Below are 18,535 nucleotides of genomic sequence, written 5' to 3' on the forward strand. Positions count from 1 at the left end.
TGTACATTGGCAGCAGCCATGACTGTTTTCTGCCAAGTTGCCTTAACAAACCTGACAAACTCTGACAAAAAAAAGCAACTGAGCTGGATTGTTGTGTGAATGATTACAGAACGGAGACCGTTGCCCAGTAGGGAAACTTTTTCACGGTCACCTGTCAGGCGCCTCTGCAAGCCTACTGAGACTGTGCTAGAGTCCTTTACAGGCAAGTAGATTTATTGAGACGTGGTGATCTGAAAGCCAGCTGTGGAACTGGCAGATGTTCGTCGCATGATTGACTCTAGTTATGCCCTACACACTTCAGTCGCCGCCATCTTGGAAAATCTCTGTACAACACAGGTCGATTTTACAATTACAAAATAAATAATAAAATAAACCAAACGAAATGTTTCATAGCTCAGTACGATTTGTGTGATATCTGTTTTTCGTTAAAGTTCCTAATGTTTTTAAGCATCTCCAAGAAACTGTGCTTATGCTTAATATTTTATCACCATGCCTGGGCAAAGGTAATATTTTTGGGCAATTGCATGTATATGGAATTTCAAAGTTATTCATGTGAGGAAATGTTCACATTGATACCACGTGAAAAGAATGTTTGCAATGTTTTAAAAGATGAAAAGTCGATGCCTGTTCATTTGTCAAGATGTACAATCAAGAGTGGACTTGTCTTGGGCTGCGCACAATATCTGTTTTTAATATATTTACACAGAGTGCCACCCACCACATGTAGAAGGCAGAGGCAGAAGGGCATTTACATGACCAAAGTGTAGGTTTCTTTATGAGGAACTGTTCCAGGAAACTGTACCGACTGAGATCTGCCATCTTAAAGAATGAGTACTCATGTCCGTTTAGGTTGGACTCGCTTCCTCCTTCAGCGCATCGGAGAATGACATCCACTGGAGCAGCTGCACCTGGACCTCCACGGTTAGCGGCACAGGTGGTGGAGGGTCTTCAGACTCATCTATAGTCTTTTTGCCTTTACCCTTTCCTGAAACAACAACAAAAAAAAACAACACTGACCACTTCCATATTCTGCCAATTAGAGCAAAGGACAAGGATCTTTATGTCTCACACACACATATATTAACATGACTCTTCTCTGAACCAACTAATGCACATCTCTCCTGACCACCAGGGCCGGCCAGGACTTTTACTCCACCAGGCATTTCCCCGGTGGGGTGGAGACCACGTAGGCCAGCTTTGAAAGCCCAGGGCTGCTCCTGGTGCCTCTCTCCCTCGCCCCAGCTTCGGAGGTTAATGACAGAAGGGACAGGAGGCTTCAAGAGAAAGAAAGGGAGGGTGATTCAGAGAGAAGGAGAGAGAGAATGGATGAATGGAAATAGAGAGATTACGCAAGGAGACAAAGGGAATGGGGGTTGGTTTGAGCATTTTTGCCAGGATTGCTTTTGTTTCCTCAGTTTGGCCTTGCGGACCATCTACCTCTACACCTTAGTCTCACACCTCTGCTCACAAAGAGGCACCGCCGGCCACCACTGCTCCTCCCATTGTTGATCATAGACGTCAGCGGTACGGAATGTTTAGTAACAATCTGCATCTTGAGCATATATCATGCTAAATGACCTTAACACTTGCAAAGTGAAGAGTGTATTATTATGTATTCATTATTAACCATTGAGGGAAGCGGTGCAAGGCGAGAGGATCTAGCGAGCATTGGCAACACCACTGAGTTTCGCCTATGTGAGATCTATCGGCTTTGTAATGTTTTTTAAGACATCTTGCACAGCACCAAAACTTTTTATTATGATGACCTTTGTATGTAAGAAGTTGTGTGCTGGAAATGCTCTAACAGTCTGCAGGAGAGCTTCCTGTGGGCCCCGGCATTGTACGTGCACTAGGTAGCCCCCATTTCATGTGTCACGCCCATACCAGTGCCGCTGTTATAGCCGACATCAGCTTGCAATCTGAGAAATGTAACCTCACCTTTCCAATCTCAAGTAGATCCTAAGGAACTAGCATATGAAGTGCTGTGGGTATATTCCACGGCTGGAAGAGGGAGTCACGGGTACACTGGACAGCTTGGCAGCACTGAAGATGATTATCCTCACCAAATCCAATTTATGAATGTCCACAAGGATGCTGTAGTAGATATCGTCTCCATTTTTTTCACTCTTGCAAAACATCCAAGGAAAAACTGCAGCCAGTCTTATTTTACATCTTGATATACACCAAGAATATTACTTTAGCCGGCCAACATGTGTTTCGTCTGTGGTAAGTATTCCCCTGACTTCCTCAAGGCAAGTCAAATACGTCATGTAAATTGCAATTCAGCACATATGAATAGGACCAAATAAATATATCTTTGTCTCCTTAGTATCTGTAGCTGCTGGCCCGCAACACCTACCCAGTATTTAATTAGACTATATAAATAAATTCCATATCTTCGCAGTGCTCAGTGAGAGTGCTCCTCGTGAGTAGCGGCGTGACGTATTTGACCTGCTATGAGGAAGTCACGGGGATACTTACCACAGACAAGCACATGTTGACTGGCTATAGTATCGTTCTTGGATGTATTACAAGATTGAAAGTAAGGCTGGCTACAGCATCACCTTGGATGTGTTGCAAGATTGAAAATAAAGTGGAGAAGATATCTACTACAGCATACTTGTGGACATTTATAAGTTGAACATAGGATGATCTTCTTTAGTCTTTTGGGGTTCTTTTGTCTCAATCTTGGAAACAATCAGTGCCGTTTTCTTATCCTTTGAGCAATTTTGAATTGATCATTGTAGCATCTACATAAGATTTAGCGCAGATTTTAACCCTGTTACTTATCTATTAAAAGCTTGTCAGCATTTCACTGGCACTTCTGTCTGCTTTTTTCCCTTTACTTTATGCCATGTTGCACAGCAGTGCCGGCAGCTGTGCAACATGGCTTAGAGAAACAAGCATTGGCATAGCCAATAGGTCTTGCATTTGGGACCTGATAAGTGTTTAGCCATGCAACAGTTGGTGTTGTTGCCAGCCACGGCCGGCAGTGGGAGTACCTGCAGGGCGGTGACTTGGGGAAGGGGAGGGGCAGGGTGGGGGGTAGTAATGTATGGAGTATGGAGTTTTCCAGGTAAGTAAACATTTAAATAAATAAAACGAATTTCGCTGCGCGCACTGCATCGCATTTGGGGATGCAGTGCACTCAACGAAATTCATTTTTATTTATTTAAATGTTTACTTACCTGGGAAGCTCCGTAATCCATACATTACTACCGCCCACCCTGCCCCTCCCCACGTCACCGCCATGCAGGTACTCCCACTGCCGGCAGCGGCTGGTTGTTGCATCAAGGATATTCTGCTGCATAACTAAATACTTATAGGGTCCAAAAAGCGAGACCTATTGGCTATGCCAATGCTTGTTTGTTTTTTGTTGCCGTTTTCTTTAAGTTGCCAGATCTACAATAGCTGGACATGGTTGTTGCTAACAGTTCTTTGCATCAAATGAACTTGTTTTATTGCTCTGAATGTTGTTCCATTCTGGTTGTAGGAAGTAATCATTCCCGGGGATGTGTGGGCTGCCTAGGTGTGTGCATGCGCCAAACTTTGCAAATGAGAAAAAGCCTGGTGCAGGCACAATTTACAAGTGTGGAGTGAGTGAGCGCCAGGCAGCATGACTCGCTCACACAGGAGTTCATGCACTGCACCTGCATAGTCAGCATGGTTTAAGGAAACTTGACCCACTCCCCCCCCAGGCATTGAACTGCTGCACTGACGGCTGGTTGTGTGTGTGCCTGGTGAAAGTGTGCACTGACGGCTGGTGGTGTGGGTGCCCGGTGAAAACGTGCACTGATGGCTGGTAGTGTGTGTGCCCGGTGGAAGCGTGCACTGATGGCTGGTGGTGTGTGTGCCTGGTGAAGGCATGCACTGATGGCTGGTGGTGTGTGTGCCTAGTGGAAGGGTGCACTGACGGCTGGTGGTGTGTGTGCCTGGTGGAAGCGTGCACTGACGGCTGGTGGTGCGTATGTCTGGTGGAAGTGTGCAATGCCGGCTGGTGGTGTGTGTGCCTGTTGGAAGTGTGCACTGAAGGCTGGTGGTGTGTGTGCCTGGTAGAAGCATGCACTGAAGGCTGGTGGTGTGTGTGCCTGGTGGAAGTGTGCACTGACGGCTGGTGGTGTGTGTGCCTGGTGGAAGCGTGCACTGGCGGCTGGGGGTGTGCGTGCCTGGTGGAAGCAGGAGCATTCACACTGATAGTAGACACAAATGAAACTGACGAAGAGGAGGGGGAGAAGGGAGGGGGATTGTGAGCAGAGGAGCACGATTCACAGCTAGAAGACACAAATGAAGCTGAGCAGGAGGGAGGGGGAAAAGGGAGGGGGTAGTTCAAGCAGAGGAGCCTGATTACAGCAATAAAAACACAGATGGCAGCTGTGCATGTCAGTGGCGTCACTAGGGTTGGTGTCACCCAGAGCGGTAACTCATGGTGTCACCCCCTCACAACTTACCCCTGGAGCCAGAAAACAATTCAGGGGGGGTAAGAGACCCGTGCTGGGATACACAAGGCGGCGTTTGCGGTTTGTGAGGAAGCGGGATTTGGGAAACACCGTCCCCGGAGAAGGCAGAATTCAAAGGCAGGCAGCCCGATGCAGGCTCTTTACTTAAGGTGCAAACGGCGAAATTAGGTGAGCTTCCCCGCTGGCCCGGCCGGTTTAATATGAGCTCCCACCCCGCGCCCGACGAGCCCCCGTACCCGAGCATGCACCTATTCAAACATAGTTATACGAAAGTACAAGTTACACAAGTGAAATAAACTATCTCTGTGAGAAAAGTAACACAGGTATCATCAAACCTCATAAAATACAGTTTGCGAATATACAGCAGGACTCATTGTACACATACACGTTCTGACTTTCCAGCAGGGATTAACCAGAGTTTAGTGCGTGGCAGTCTGTTTCCATGTATTTCCACATTAAAGCCAGAAGTACTGGCTTTGCCAACGCTTGTTTTGTTTTAAGCAGGTGGATGGTGTGCTTATGTGTATGCGTGAACATATATATGTACGTGTGTGACTTTCTGTATAGGATGCAGGTTTGAAATAATAATGTATGAAATATAGAATGTTATATGCAAGAATGATGTGTGGCATTCTGCATAGTATGCATGTATGAAATAAAGAATGCTATATGTGATGACGCAGTGTATGGGTGTGGCTGTCTGCACAGCCTGCAGACATGATAAAGAATCCTATGGGTGATGATTCTGTGTGCTTTTGTGACATATTATAGTCCCTCGTACACTGAAATTCAAGCACCCCATAGGAGGCAGTATGATACAGCCAATAAATAGCATGAGGCGAGACAGAACTACTCATTGGCTAGTGGTAGGCTTTGCACCGCTGCCCAATGTACATCTCCGCCCTCTCCCGACAGGCCACAGGGATCAGAGTAACAAGACTCTTAAGATAGGCTTACTGGCTGGACGGAGTTTTTGCTCAATTCATCTCTGCCACTTCTAATGATTATTTTAATTTTATACAAACTTTCAGCAGGCACTTACAATCAACTAGCCAGGCAGTTTACTCCCGAGGCAAAGTGGCCCTGCATTATGAGTTACAACTGCTACTCCCATCCGGCTGAGCATGTCAGTGACGGCAATGCACCATCTTCGAGCCCTTAGAAAAACAAACAATAAGCTGAAATCCAGGCCCTTCTGCAGAGCCACGGACAGAGAATACAGACAGAAGACGCCCAACGGCGAAGTGAATTGAGTGCTCGTAAACAGCAGCTCGCGCAGGAATGCGAGGGCCCCTACCCTCTTTTGGGCTCCAGCGCCAACTGTACAGCTGCACTGGCTGGACTATGGCAACTACGCCCCTGCCTCAGCTGGCACCTGGGGGGTCACATCCGACAATAAACAGTGTGACTGGTCTTGTATGGCATAGGGATGGGAAGCCCCTCAATACTTTTATTTATGAAAAAGGCAGCTATATCTTGAAGCAATCAAAGATTCCATAAGATCACCCTTTGCTTTAGCCGTACACCCTGTCACTCTAACACTGTAATAACATGAATTCTAGCCCCTCCCCCTCACCATTATCCTCCCCTTAAAGTTCAACATTTCCTTCCCTTTCCTTAATGCTAAACATTTCTAACAGGCACTTAATAAACGAATCCTTAACTATAGAGCTCTAGTGCCTTTCTTCACGGCCAGCCTGTAACAGCACCAAGCTGTATCCGTTCCTTCTCATTTTAAACATTATTTTCCCGTTTCTCTCTGCTCCTACACCTTTCCTAGGACCTCCTAGACTCAACCTGATCTTTCTCTTTCCACTTACTCTCCATATCAACAATTAATAACAATAAACAACGAACCGTCACACGACCTTGATCCTAACCAGTAGGTTTTAAGAATGCTAGTGTGATACCAGTACCTGCCGGTTGCGACACGATCCACGGGAGCCATGATTACCACCAGCTAAGGCAGCAGCTCAACTCACTGTCTATCTCGAGTCCCCCGCCGCTTCTGACTACCAGGGACCTCACTTCCTGTGTTCAGGCAGCAAAACGTGAGGTCACATCCGATTATAACCCCCCCACGGCGCCAAAGCCGCGCCACCGGCATTAATTCTAGCCAGGGCAGTCCAACGCAGATTCTAACATTGTAGCACCTCACTGACTCTCGGAGCCCCAGAGATATAACTATTTATTAACTATCTGAGCCAGCTGCTGGCAAGTGAGCCTGCAGCGCCCGGGAGCAGCAGAGCTGACACACAAGTCAGCATGAGTTTTTAAAATGTGTGACTGTCACACACCTGATGCATGATACTGGGTGGGACTGCACGGCGTCACCCCATCAAATGGTGTCACCCGGTGCGGTCCGCACCCCCCGCATCCCCATAGTGACGACGCTGGTGCATGTGCACGAGCTCGTGAACGCGAGCAAAAGTCTCTGGTGGCACTTTTAAAAGCCACTTACTAAATGTCTCGAAGAGACAGCATGCGCTGTCTCAGGCGAGACCTAAAGACAACACTATGACTTGGCGAGCGTTGATTGCTTCATAGTACTTTTTTTCCTTTACTTTTAAGCAATGCTGTACAGGAGTGGGGCTCCTGTGCTACATAGCTTACAGTAAAGGTAAAAAAAGTGCTATGCCGCAGCCAGCGTTGACCACGTCATAATGTTTTTTTCTCAAACCAAGCACGAGGGAGTGCAAGCCACAGGAGGGAAGTGTGGGGGAGGGAAGGAGCTGTAACACATGGTCACAGTGGAGGATGGCAGATGTGGAACAAGCAACATAAAGGAGGGATGGGAGACAGACTGCAGGTATGAACTCCTCGAGAGCACATGCTCAAAACAAGTAGAAGAAAAAAAAGTACCTGCAGGAGTGTGGAATGACACTGGCCACAGACAGGAAGGCGTACCATGTCCATACTCCTCGGCAGGGACTGACACTGGAAATGCCTGGAGGAAGCAAGAAGGAGCAGGAGGCACTGACCAATCAGAAGCAAGGAAACAAGAGAGTGACGTGGAAACAATGTGATAAGTAATGGTATGTAATGGACGGGGTCCAAGCCCATTTTTAAAGCTTTTATTTGTACACAATAGATTTAGTTGACAGCACATGTGCGCTGTTTAGACTAAACCTAAAAATAGTACTACACATGTGACGCGTAGAGAAACAAACTTCCCGAGGAGCCAGAGCCAGACCAAGTTGTGGGGACTAATCGGAAGGTGGGATAGCAGCGGACCCTTTTGGAGCTCACCAGCAGCGTCCCCCTCCCGCCGCCGCAACTGAACAAGAGTCGCGGCCGCCGAGCGGAGGGGGACACCAAAACTACATCCCCCAAAAGGCTTTGCGGCGCCGGACGCCCATCTACCGCGCCAGGCGGCGCATAAAGGCAGCGTCACCCCCGCGTCGCGGGAGCGCGCGGGAGCGCCCGGGGCTAAGCCCGGGCAAAGGGCGGGCCCTCTGTGTCCCTCAGGGGCCCGAGGAGGCCGGGACGGGCCACCCCCTTAACTTCTGCAGTGAGGACACCCTGCCACAAGGTATCAAACGCATACAACATACGCTGTGAGGACACACAACCACTGGCTGAAGATGACTAAAGCACAGAAGACCCCAATGGCAACGAGATCTACAACGAGACTAAAATCTGTGAGTACACCATTACCAACCATAACTGCCATTGATATAATGCTGCAAAAAACTATCAGTGTAGTGGCGGATGCCATCCAGGACACAGAGAGACGTCGCTCCCTGACACCAGATATGTGCTTTCCAAACTTGTCTATGCATACCACTAATAATACACACATCATGGATGATACCTCTAACTCTCAAGAATCTTTATTAATGCAATCTTTTACAGACCTGCCAAGATCGCACATCAAGGATATTAAATCAAAATCCCTGCTCACATGCCCTTCAGTGAACGCAACTGAGAGTAGTCCTTCAATTCTAACTAACTGTGGTAACAATATAAATTGTTTGCACACATCGTCTCCAGACTCTGAGGTTCAGTTAATTGAGAGTCATACATCTGCCACTCAATTGGCATTGATGCCAACGCCTTATCAAATAAGTAACAACAAGCGTACTAAGAAAAAACGCAAGACAAAACATCTCATGAAAAAAACTCACTGCCTTATAGGCAAACCGAAACGCTCAATCAAAGATATGTGGCAGAAACTTACACAGGGGAATCCCACTGATAACACTTTAATAAGGCCCCTCCTGATTCCCTCTCATGACCCGGTTTCGTCCCGTAATCATAAGATCAACATGGAGAGCATCCAGGTCAACGAGCAGACAGGGCACACAGACCAGATATCCTCAATGAAAATGCCATCCCTGAGTGAAATTGAAACATTGATCAAATCCCTCTTACAACCCATCAGCAAACGGATTGTCAACATAGAGAAGGCCTTAGGAAAATTTGAAAGAGCACAAAACGAAGTATCCTCTAGCATTCTCAAAATGCTGAAAATGCCTAATACAACCTCCATTTTATGTGCCAGCAAGCACAACCCTTAATGTAAACAACTTGAAAACAGCAAATAATAACATCAGTAACTCAGCGACTAGTACTGATAAACAGGACTTGACACAGAAACAGGGTCTGCCAGTTACAACTAACTCTCCACCAACTTCACAAGTAGTATCTACCTCAGTCAAGATAGTAGCCACACCCATAAATAATACGCAGACCGCACACATTCCTGAGGAAGCTGAAGACAGTGAATGGGCTGCGGAGGGTTACCCCTCAGTTGCAGCCATAGCCAATAATGAAACATCAAGGCACCCCACTATACCAACCACGAATATTCCCAATAAGATAGCAGGGGCAAATCAGCCTAGACCCATGACGATAAGATCGGCTACCCATATAAATCTTCCACCCGAGTCTAACGCTTACACAATAGTTATGATTGGGGTACCCAAGCTGACTGATAACAGGAGGGAAACCTATGTGGAACTAAAGCATAAGGTCATGCAATGGCTAACCACCCACAGACCACTTCCCTCCCACATAATAGGGACCATCTCTTACGTGAGAAGAGTAGATTGGGTGGGCTCAAGATATAAATCAACAGAGGGAGACTGTATTGTGGTCAGCTTTAAAGACAGAGCAGCTGCCAAATTTATCGCCAATTGGAGGAGTACCTCCACAAACAGTCTGAGTCGCACAATGGGTTTAAGTTATTTCTATCCACATAACCCTGACGGTCAAAGGCATAATCCCAAACGCCACTATGGCTATGAGGGGTCCTTGGCGCCTCAACCTCATTCCCAACCATGGGTTCCCCCCTCAGCTCCCAACCAGGGGTTGATTCTGGACTTAGAACCGCAACGATATGCCCATTCTTGGGAAGGCAGAACTTATAACTATCCATCTCAATTAATGCATGAGAGACCAGAACCTGTCCATTACCCATACAAAGAGACTTTACACACTCGTACCTGGCCCATAACCAATACGAGATTCCTACCTCGAACAGATATGATGCCCTGTACACTTACGATTACCTGGATGAGGTGGATTGACTGCCATCTGTTCCACCCCCTAGTTCCTTAATTGGCCAGTTAAACCCTGAAGCACTTTTCAACTTAATAAATACTGATAAACCAGCAAGTACCCATGCTTCTCCTAGCGCATCACCAGATATTTTCAAAACAGAGTTGACAGCATCCTGTCCTGAAAGCTTCTCTTCACAACGTGCACTTATCCCTCTCACTCTTGAATCAAGCAGCCCCTCTACTATAACACCCCTTAATTCTCCAGACAGTAACAGAAACCATCTCACAGATACCATAAGCTACTCTAACTTAAACCTGCACCCACCTCTTTACACCATCTCAGAGTTAGCGAAAGATCATAATGACCCTAACTCCCTCAAATTCCTATTGTGGAACATCGCAGGCTTGGCCGCAAAAGCCAACGACCAGATGTGGGCAGCTTTTGTTAGAAACTACACCATATTGTGCTTCCAGGAAACCTGGCTTACTGATAATAACGTTTTCATTGAGGGGGTTCAAAGCTTCTTTGTCCCTGCATCTCCATCGCCTAGTGGAAGGGCTAAGGGGGGACTGGCAACATTCATCAGCCTCTCTCTTGTCTCCCAGATAAAAAACAAGCAGCTGGACAATAGGAACATCCAGATCCTGGAGCTTAGGAGGGGCAAAAAAACATTAACCCTGGTCAATTTTTACAACTCTGTAACGCCATCAGGAGAATGTAATATTACCAAACTTTATAATTACATACACGATAACCTTGCAAAACTATCATGGAATAAAATAATCGTTGGTGACTTTAATGCGCATATCTGTGGACATCCGACAATGTCAAATCTGGGCTCTCTGGGTTGTGGTAACAGGTCAGGCCTTCATTTTGCGCACTGCTCACGAGGCTCAAACATGAACAATTTAATAGATGGCCTGAACTTGAGAATTGCAATGTCCCTGAAAGATGACTCTTTCATCTTTGAAATACCAACCTACAAAGGCTCAGAGCAAGGATCTTTTATAGACCATATAATCCTTTCTGTCGACCTGGCAAACTCAGCTATAAATTTCAACATTCACGAAAGCATATACAGTGACCATAATCCAATTTCAGTGGAAGTAGAAAACGGTCCCTTTGAACTACGCAAAAATCACAAGGACCCGGGTGTCATAAAATTGATCAACGGAAACCGCCGCCTAAAATGGACTTCGATTAACAGTGACGCTTTGCTCGAGTCCGTTAAAATGAGTTGTGAACAAGAACTTACCCTCTGTGCTTCTAACACCACACCTTCTGAACTCATCTTATCTGCCTTTTCTGTGTTAACTCGAAGAATCGATCAATTACTCTCAGTACCATCAAAAGGCCCAATTGACCAACAGCCAAGATGGTTTGACCACACCTGCTCAGCAGCCAGTCGACAACTGAAAACGGCTCTCAAGAACAAACCAAGGGATTCCGCATTAATCAAAATCTTGCGTTCCGAATATAAATCTGCCTTGGCATTCCGTAAAAAGGTCATAAAGGTGAACATCTGGGAGTCTTTGCTTGACCCATCAATCCTGGGCAATAGCTCCAAGTTTTGGAGCATAATCAATAAGCCGATGTTTGACGACCCTAACGCTGCTAGTCTTGGAACTGTCATATCTGAAAACGAGTGGATTTCCCACTTTAGCCAAATCTTTAAGAGTGACGATCCCCGGCTGATACAAGCACCCAAACTTCCCGAAGAAGCTCCTTTGCTTTTTACAGTTAAAGAAGTGGAAAGGGGGATCCGATGTTTAACCAGTAACAAGGCCCCGGGACCAGATGGCCTTCCCCCAGACTTATTTAAATCTAATATCCCCTTCTGGGCCCCAATCCTTACGGCGGTTGTCAATGCTGGAGCTACCACTGGGGCCCCAAAGTCTTGGGGGGTCTCAACTATTGTACCCGTTTACAAGAAAGGAGATAGAAGCAACGCAGCATGCTATAGGCCAATCTCCCTGATAAACTCAGTCGCTAAAGTTGTTGGAGGGATTATTTTAAACAGGCTTACCATATGGGCCAAAAACAACAAAGTCTTGTCACCCGTTCAATACGGTTTTAGACCAGGGCACTCAACAATAACTCAATGCCTGAATCTATATTTATTAGTGGCAAGTATACCCTGGCTAGAAACGGAACATTAAGCATAGCTTTTATGGACCTTTCATCAGCCTTCGATTGCGTTGACAGAAGTAAACTCTGGGATGTCCTGCTAAAAATGGGGGTTGAAAAAAATCTGATTAACTTTCTGGCCGACCTCCACAGTGATACACGAGCAAATGTGCGTTATACCAAAGACTTAAAAGTAACCAGAGATTTCAAAATAAATCGGGGGGTTAGGCAGGGCTGTATTTTAGCGCCATTTCTTTTTAATTTATATATAAACGGTTTAGAGGAGCACCTTTTAAAAACAAACACGGACTATCCACATATAGGGAAAAGGTTCGTCCCTGTTCTGCTTTACGCCGACGACGCCGTCCTTATTTCCAGAACTGCACTTGGCCTTCAGATTTTATTAGACTCTTTTTTCCAATTCATGAACTCACGGGGCCTGTGTATCAACAATGCCAGGTCATTCGTTATGAAGGTAGGACTTGGATCTAAAAAGTCCTACCCATTCTCTGTTAATGGGGAAAAAACACCTACAACAACAACTTTCTCATATCTTGGTGTATTGTTTGACCATAAACTCACATGGGGACCCGCATTAAGAAAAAAGAGAGGAGAACTAACAAGGACCAATGCTGCAATAATTGACTTTGCTCGCAAAATGGGTAATACCCCAGTGGTTGCATTGATGAAACTATATCAAGCCAAAAGTACAGCTGTCGCCTGTTACGGGAGTGAACTTTGGGGCTTTTTACCAGCGGCCGATCTTGTAACCACTGAAAACAACTTTTTAAAACTAGTTTTAAGTCTACAGAAGAGCACGGCTAATTTCTCCACTCATGAGGAACTGGGCATGCCACACCTAGGGGACAAAATTGCTGTAAACCCCCTGTTGTGCTGGCTAAACTGCTGGCTGAACAACGAAATACCATTCACCCAAAACATTCTCCTTGAAGCACTCAACTGGGAAGGTAAACTCAAGATACCCTGGATAAAATATATCAGAAACTGCCTTCAAGATCTGGGTAGGCTGGACCTCTTCCTGACGCCACAGCAAGCATCTAAGCGTGATGTAACATTTGTAAAGGACACGTTTCTGATGACCCGGCTGCTTGCCAGGGAAGAGTCTGAACTCAAGAAGGGTAGTGTGATGAGTCATGTTTTAACTAAATCATGTATACAAATTGAACCATACCTATCCTGGCCTATCTCCAGATATGAGCGCTTCTTGTTGACTAGATTTCGTTTTGATTTATTTCACCTGATGCTAACAGTGCCCAGTGGAGCTCACAGGGGACAAGTGTTGCCAGCTTGTGGCTGCGACAATAAGTCTCCGCAAGACCTGGCACACTTTTTATTTATATGCTCCTATTATACGTTACCGCGAAAAATGTTCTTAAAACCTCTTTTTAAAAAATTTAACTTTGTGCAAATAAGGCCTGCACTAATTTATCTTAAAATGCTGCACTGTGAAAGCACTTTTTTTACATGCAATTTTCTAAAAACAGCCCTGAAATTCAGAAAAAGTATGGAAGGTTAACCTCTATCTGAATTGTGCTATTTATGTACATATGTCTCTGATAAATAGCACACTTACATTTGCTCGAGTTCCTACAGGCTATTTCGTGACCCCTTGCTTTTATCGATTTGATTTTTAACTAATGAATTGTTTACATATGTATTTTATCTCTGTACTTTTATGACTGAATTTACATACAGTCGAATAAAGAAATGTTGAATTGAATTGAATTGAATAGTACTACACATGTAGAAATTCAGAAAGAAGTCATACATAAGTATATAATTATTTTTCCAACTCACACAAATATTTTTTCAATGTGGAAGTGTCTTAGTTAATACTGTTATTAACGAGGATGAAAAGAGCACAGTTTTGAGACTCCTCCTAAATAAAAGTGATTTTTCACAGATATTGATTTGGAGAGGTTGAGCTTTCAATGCCTTGGCATCCAGTTTTGAGACGCCATGACCACCCATCCGAGAATAACAAATACTAAGAATAGTTCACAGGTTGGCACTAGATGACCTCTCGGTAGAGCTGGGGAATAAGAGTGTAAACTGCTTTTGATTAAAAATAGGTCCAGGGTTCTATAAGGCCCTACAGTAAAGGCATAATGCCTTGAAACCTGTGTCTGTCTGTAACGAAACTGGTGCTCATGTAAAAGCGCTCTGATACCCGATGTCCCGAATCTAGTTCGCACTATATAAAAGTCTAAAACTAAATTCTAAAAAGCCAGCCCGTCTGCCAAAAAATGAACGCAGGATGAGTGGAGATATGGAATCCATCTATTGAGAAATCTAGATTGCAAGGCTTTGTGTGAGGTGAGGGTGCTGCAGCAAACGTTCAGGGAGGCCAAGAAGCAGACAATTGCAGTAGACTATCTTAAAAAGTATAATTCACTACTCGACTGCCTTGTAGAATGAGGCTACAATACTCAAAGCCTTCAGTGTAAAACTTTAAAAAGATGTGCGCGTGACATTGTGGATGTGATCCTTGAAGGAGAGTTCACAGTCAAAGATCGCACTTAAGTTCTGTAAAGATTTGGAAGGCGCGGGAAGAGGGCACGAGGTATTTCTACATGCAGTCCAAAGGCAGGTGCATGCAGTTAGTAACCATGCAGCCCACGAATGCAGAGATCCAGTCTATAGAATCATCTCGCTTAAGATTACTGTCCCCCTAGCTACACTATAGAATAAATAAATACTATTTGCAAGAAGGACAACATACCTGTTGCGTAGGGTCGGTTTCAGTGCAGGAATCTGAGAGACTCCAAGGGTAGATTTTTGGAGTCTGATATGTATTGCATAAGTTGAGATGTACATCGTTTAGTTCCAACAAGAGAAAAGTCTTGGTGCTATGCTGTGGCCTAAAGCTCAAAAATATAATGTTCTTCAATTAAGAGCTGGATATTAATTATGCTTTCTTTACACCTGGAAGAACAGAGAGGAGCAAACTATGCTACAAGTTAGACCGAATGGTATGTTACTGCTGTTTTCGAAAGTCTTTCTCCAGGAATGTGAAACCTACCCTGATTCTTGTCTTCTCCTGTCAGATACGTTCTGACAGTGGTGAGTTTTTGGATACCGAGGCAGTAGCCTCTGACAGCCTGAGAGACTAGTTGTACAGTGAGGTTAAACCTAGCATAATAGTTTCAGCAACACCTTTGACAATTGCTATGGGACAGCGACAGAGGGGATATCTGGATTTAATAGGACAGATTTTAGTCGTCATGGAAAATCTACAAAAGGCTTGTGGATGAAGAGCTAACAGAGGGTACAATGGAGGAGGCTGGAGCGGCAATAGTGTAAAGTCGTAAGAATATCATGCTTTAAAAAAAAATAGGTTAGATTCAAGCGCAGTTGGTTTGACAGATGAATAGTGTTAGAGCCAGCCTGAAAGATTGGATAAACTGCCAACGATAATAAAAACCTCTGAGGTTTGACTGGATGGTGGAGAAATGCAATTCTGGTAAAAAGATAGTACTAGTGGTTTACATGAGATTTTTTTGGATGAAATGCGTTACTTACCTGTAACTGCAGTTATCCAGTATTGGTATCTTTCATAGATTCACATGCCTGAATCATTCCCCGTCGTCGGGGTGGGAGTCCCCGGTATATAAAATAGTAATGTCCTAGAGACATACATACAAACTAATAGGCCAGAGGCCTCACATTAGTAACCTATCTGAGTCCTTTTGTGAAAAGGACCAAACTTTGGCCAGGAGCCAATCAGCTACTACCACCCTCTAGAACCTTCCTGGAAGGAGCCCTAGTCCCTCAGATTTTCGTAAGCACCGTGCTAAGCAGTACCTACTGAGAGAACCAAGGTGAGCCCTTCCAGGGGAGGGGGGTGGGTTGCATGTGAATCTATGAAAGATACCAATACTGGATAACTGCAGTTACAGGTAAGTAACGCATTTCTTATCCAGTATTATGAGTATCTTTCATAGATTCACATGCCTGAATCAGAGTAGCAAGTAGTAGGCAGCACATTTCGCATAACAGTATGTAAGACACCTGATAACAACTTATCAATAGTGCAACAAAAGAAACTGCAAACAGTAGCAAGATAAGAAATGTGCAATCAGTAGGATAGGAAAGGTGGGATGAAAGGAAGAAGGCTCACCTCTAATGGAATAGATGACGGAGCACCGCCTGTCCCACTGCTGCATCCTTCATAAGTTCAGAATCCAAGCAGTAATGCTTGGTGAACGTATGTGGAGTTTTCCATGTTGCAGCTCTGCAAATGTCGACAATGGGCACCCCAGAAAAGAGCGCCAAGGATGTGGAAACCGCTCTAGTGGAATGAGCCCGAACCTTGGCCGGCAGAGGATGACCCGCCTGTTGGTGGCAGAAGGCGATAGATGCAGATATCCATCTTGAGATGCTCTGCTTTGTCAATGGTAGGCCCTTCCTGGGTCTGCTGAAGGCAATGAACAATTGGTTGGATTTGCGAAATTGTTCTGTTCTATGAAGGTAGAATTTCAGACATCTCTTCAGGTCTAAGGAATGTAGGGATCTTTCTGCTGGAGAGGGTGGATTAGGGAAGAAAGATCTCAGGACAATAGGTTCATTCAGATGAAAAGCAGACGGAACCTTAGTCATGAATTTGGGGTTAGTCCGTAGAATGACTCTGTCCTGTTTAAACTGAAGGAACGGGTCTTGAATGCAGAAGGCCTGTAGCTCACTCACCCTCCTTACTGACGTGAGAGCCAGCAAGAGAGCTGTTTTCCATGACAAATATTTGAGCTCCGCTTTATGTATCGGCTCAAAGGGGTGCTTCATCAATTGTGCCAGGACAAGATTGAGCTGCCATGTAGGTGGTAAAGGCCTCACTCGAGGATAAGTCCTGAATAAGCCTTTTAGAAACTGCTTGATCAGTCTATTAGACCATAGAGAAGCACCAGACGAAGAGCGTCTGAATCGAGATATGGCTGCCAGATGGACCTTGATGGAGGCATGAGCCAGTCCCGAGTTGACTAGGTGAAGCAGGCAGGGCAGTAGTTGTGCCGGAGATGACGAGAACGGGTGCAGATTGTTAGCTTTACACCATAAACAGAATCTCTTCCACTTAAGGGAATATGTCTTATTGGTACTGTCAGCCCGGGCCCGGGCTAGGACAACTCTGCAGTCCTGAGGGATATCTAGGTCCTGGAACTCTCTGAACTCAGGAGCCAAGCCGATAAACTGAGAGATGTCAGATCTGGATGCTGGACTTGCCCCTGGTTCATGGTGAGGAGATGTGGGTAAGGCTTGAAAGGAATCGGAGGCTCCAGTGATAGAAGGTGGAGTTCTGTAAACCAGTGTTGGCGAGGCCACGCTGGGGCTACCAGACGTTGCACCATGTCATCGAAAATGCATCCCCGAGAGACCCTTTCTGGGGAAACCTGCTTCCGTAATGTTGGCATCTCGCGTTGATCTTTGTCGCAAACAGATCCAAGGGAGGCCTGCCCCATCTGGAGAACACCGCATCGAGGGCATGTTGGTCTAGCTCCCACTCCTGGCAGATGGAGCGTTGCCTGCTTAGGGAGTCCGCCAGGGTGTTGTCTGCTCCTGGGACGTACTCCGCCCTCAGCGAGATGTTGTGTTGGAGTAGCCACTTCCAAATTTGCTGCGATTCTTGAGAGAGCGTCATGGATCGAGTTCCCCCTTGCTTGTTTAAGTAGTGCATTGTGGTGGTGTTGTCCGTCCTCACAAGCACTGGGGAGTTCCTGATTCTGGGCAGGAAAGCTCGAAGAGCCAGGTATACTGCCCTCAGTTCTAAACGGTTGATGTGGAGTAGTTTCTCCGCTGGCGACCACTGACCATGTATCTGAAGTGCCTGCAGGAACGCACCCCATCCCTCTAACGATGCATCTGTTGTTCTATCGTGTGGGGAGACCGGAAGCAGGAATGGTAGGCCTTCGTTCAGATTTTCTAGTTGAAGCCACCAGTGTAGGGCATTCACCATGAACGGGGTGATTCTGAGTCGATCGTCGAAGGATCCCGTACTTTGAATCCACTGGGCTGACAGTGCTTCCTGTAAGGGACGCATACGAAGGCGGCAGTGTGGAATCAGGAGGATGTTGGAGGACATCATTCCTAGCAGTGACTTGAAAAGTCTTTTTGAGCTGAATGTTTGCTGCCAGAGACCTCAGTTTGGCCTGACGTTCCTGAGATGGAAAGGCCTTCTCTTGATGTGTGTCCAGAATCGCCCCCAGGAAAGTGAGCCGATGAGAGGGCTGTAGTACTGACTTCTCCTGATTTAGTGTAAGTCCTAGTTTCTCGAAGAGCTGAAGACAGGCGTTGGAAGACCTGCTCACGCCTTCTAGAGTAGGGGACTTGATGAGCCAGTCGTCCAGGTAGGGGAATACCTGGTAATGCTGTTGGCGAAGGTAGGCTGCCACTGGAGATAGGCATTTCGTAAAAATGCGTGGCGCCGACTTTAGGCC

The 18,535-nt window shown here is 45.8% G+C and overlaps 1 protein-coding gene across 4 annotated transcripts in view; it reads right to left on the reverse strand.

Moving 5' to 3' along the window:
* Positions 1-413: 413 nt before the first annotated feature.
* The window catches only part of LRRC43 (leucine rich repeat containing 43), a 344,921-nt gene continuing 326,799 nt past the window's right edge, over positions 414-18,535 (reverse strand). For all 4 annotated transcript variants that reach the window (XM_086942972.1, XM_086942971.1, XM_086942973.1 and 1 more), the window contains exon 12: positions 414-985. In XM_086942972.1, coding sequence (XP_086799098.1) covers positions 846-985 — 140 coding nt within the window. In that variant the 3' untranslated portion in view covers positions 414-845. The remainder of the gene's footprint in view (positions 986-18,535) is intronic.

The sequence above is a fragment of the Lissotriton vulgaris genome, chromosome 11 (assembly GCF_964263255.1).
Source record: "Lissotriton vulgaris chromosome 11, aLisVul1.2, whole genome shotgun sequence".
In the NCBI taxonomy this organism is placed as follows: domain Eukaryota; kingdom Metazoa; phylum Chordata; class Amphibia; order Caudata; family Salamandridae; genus Lissotriton; species Lissotriton vulgaris.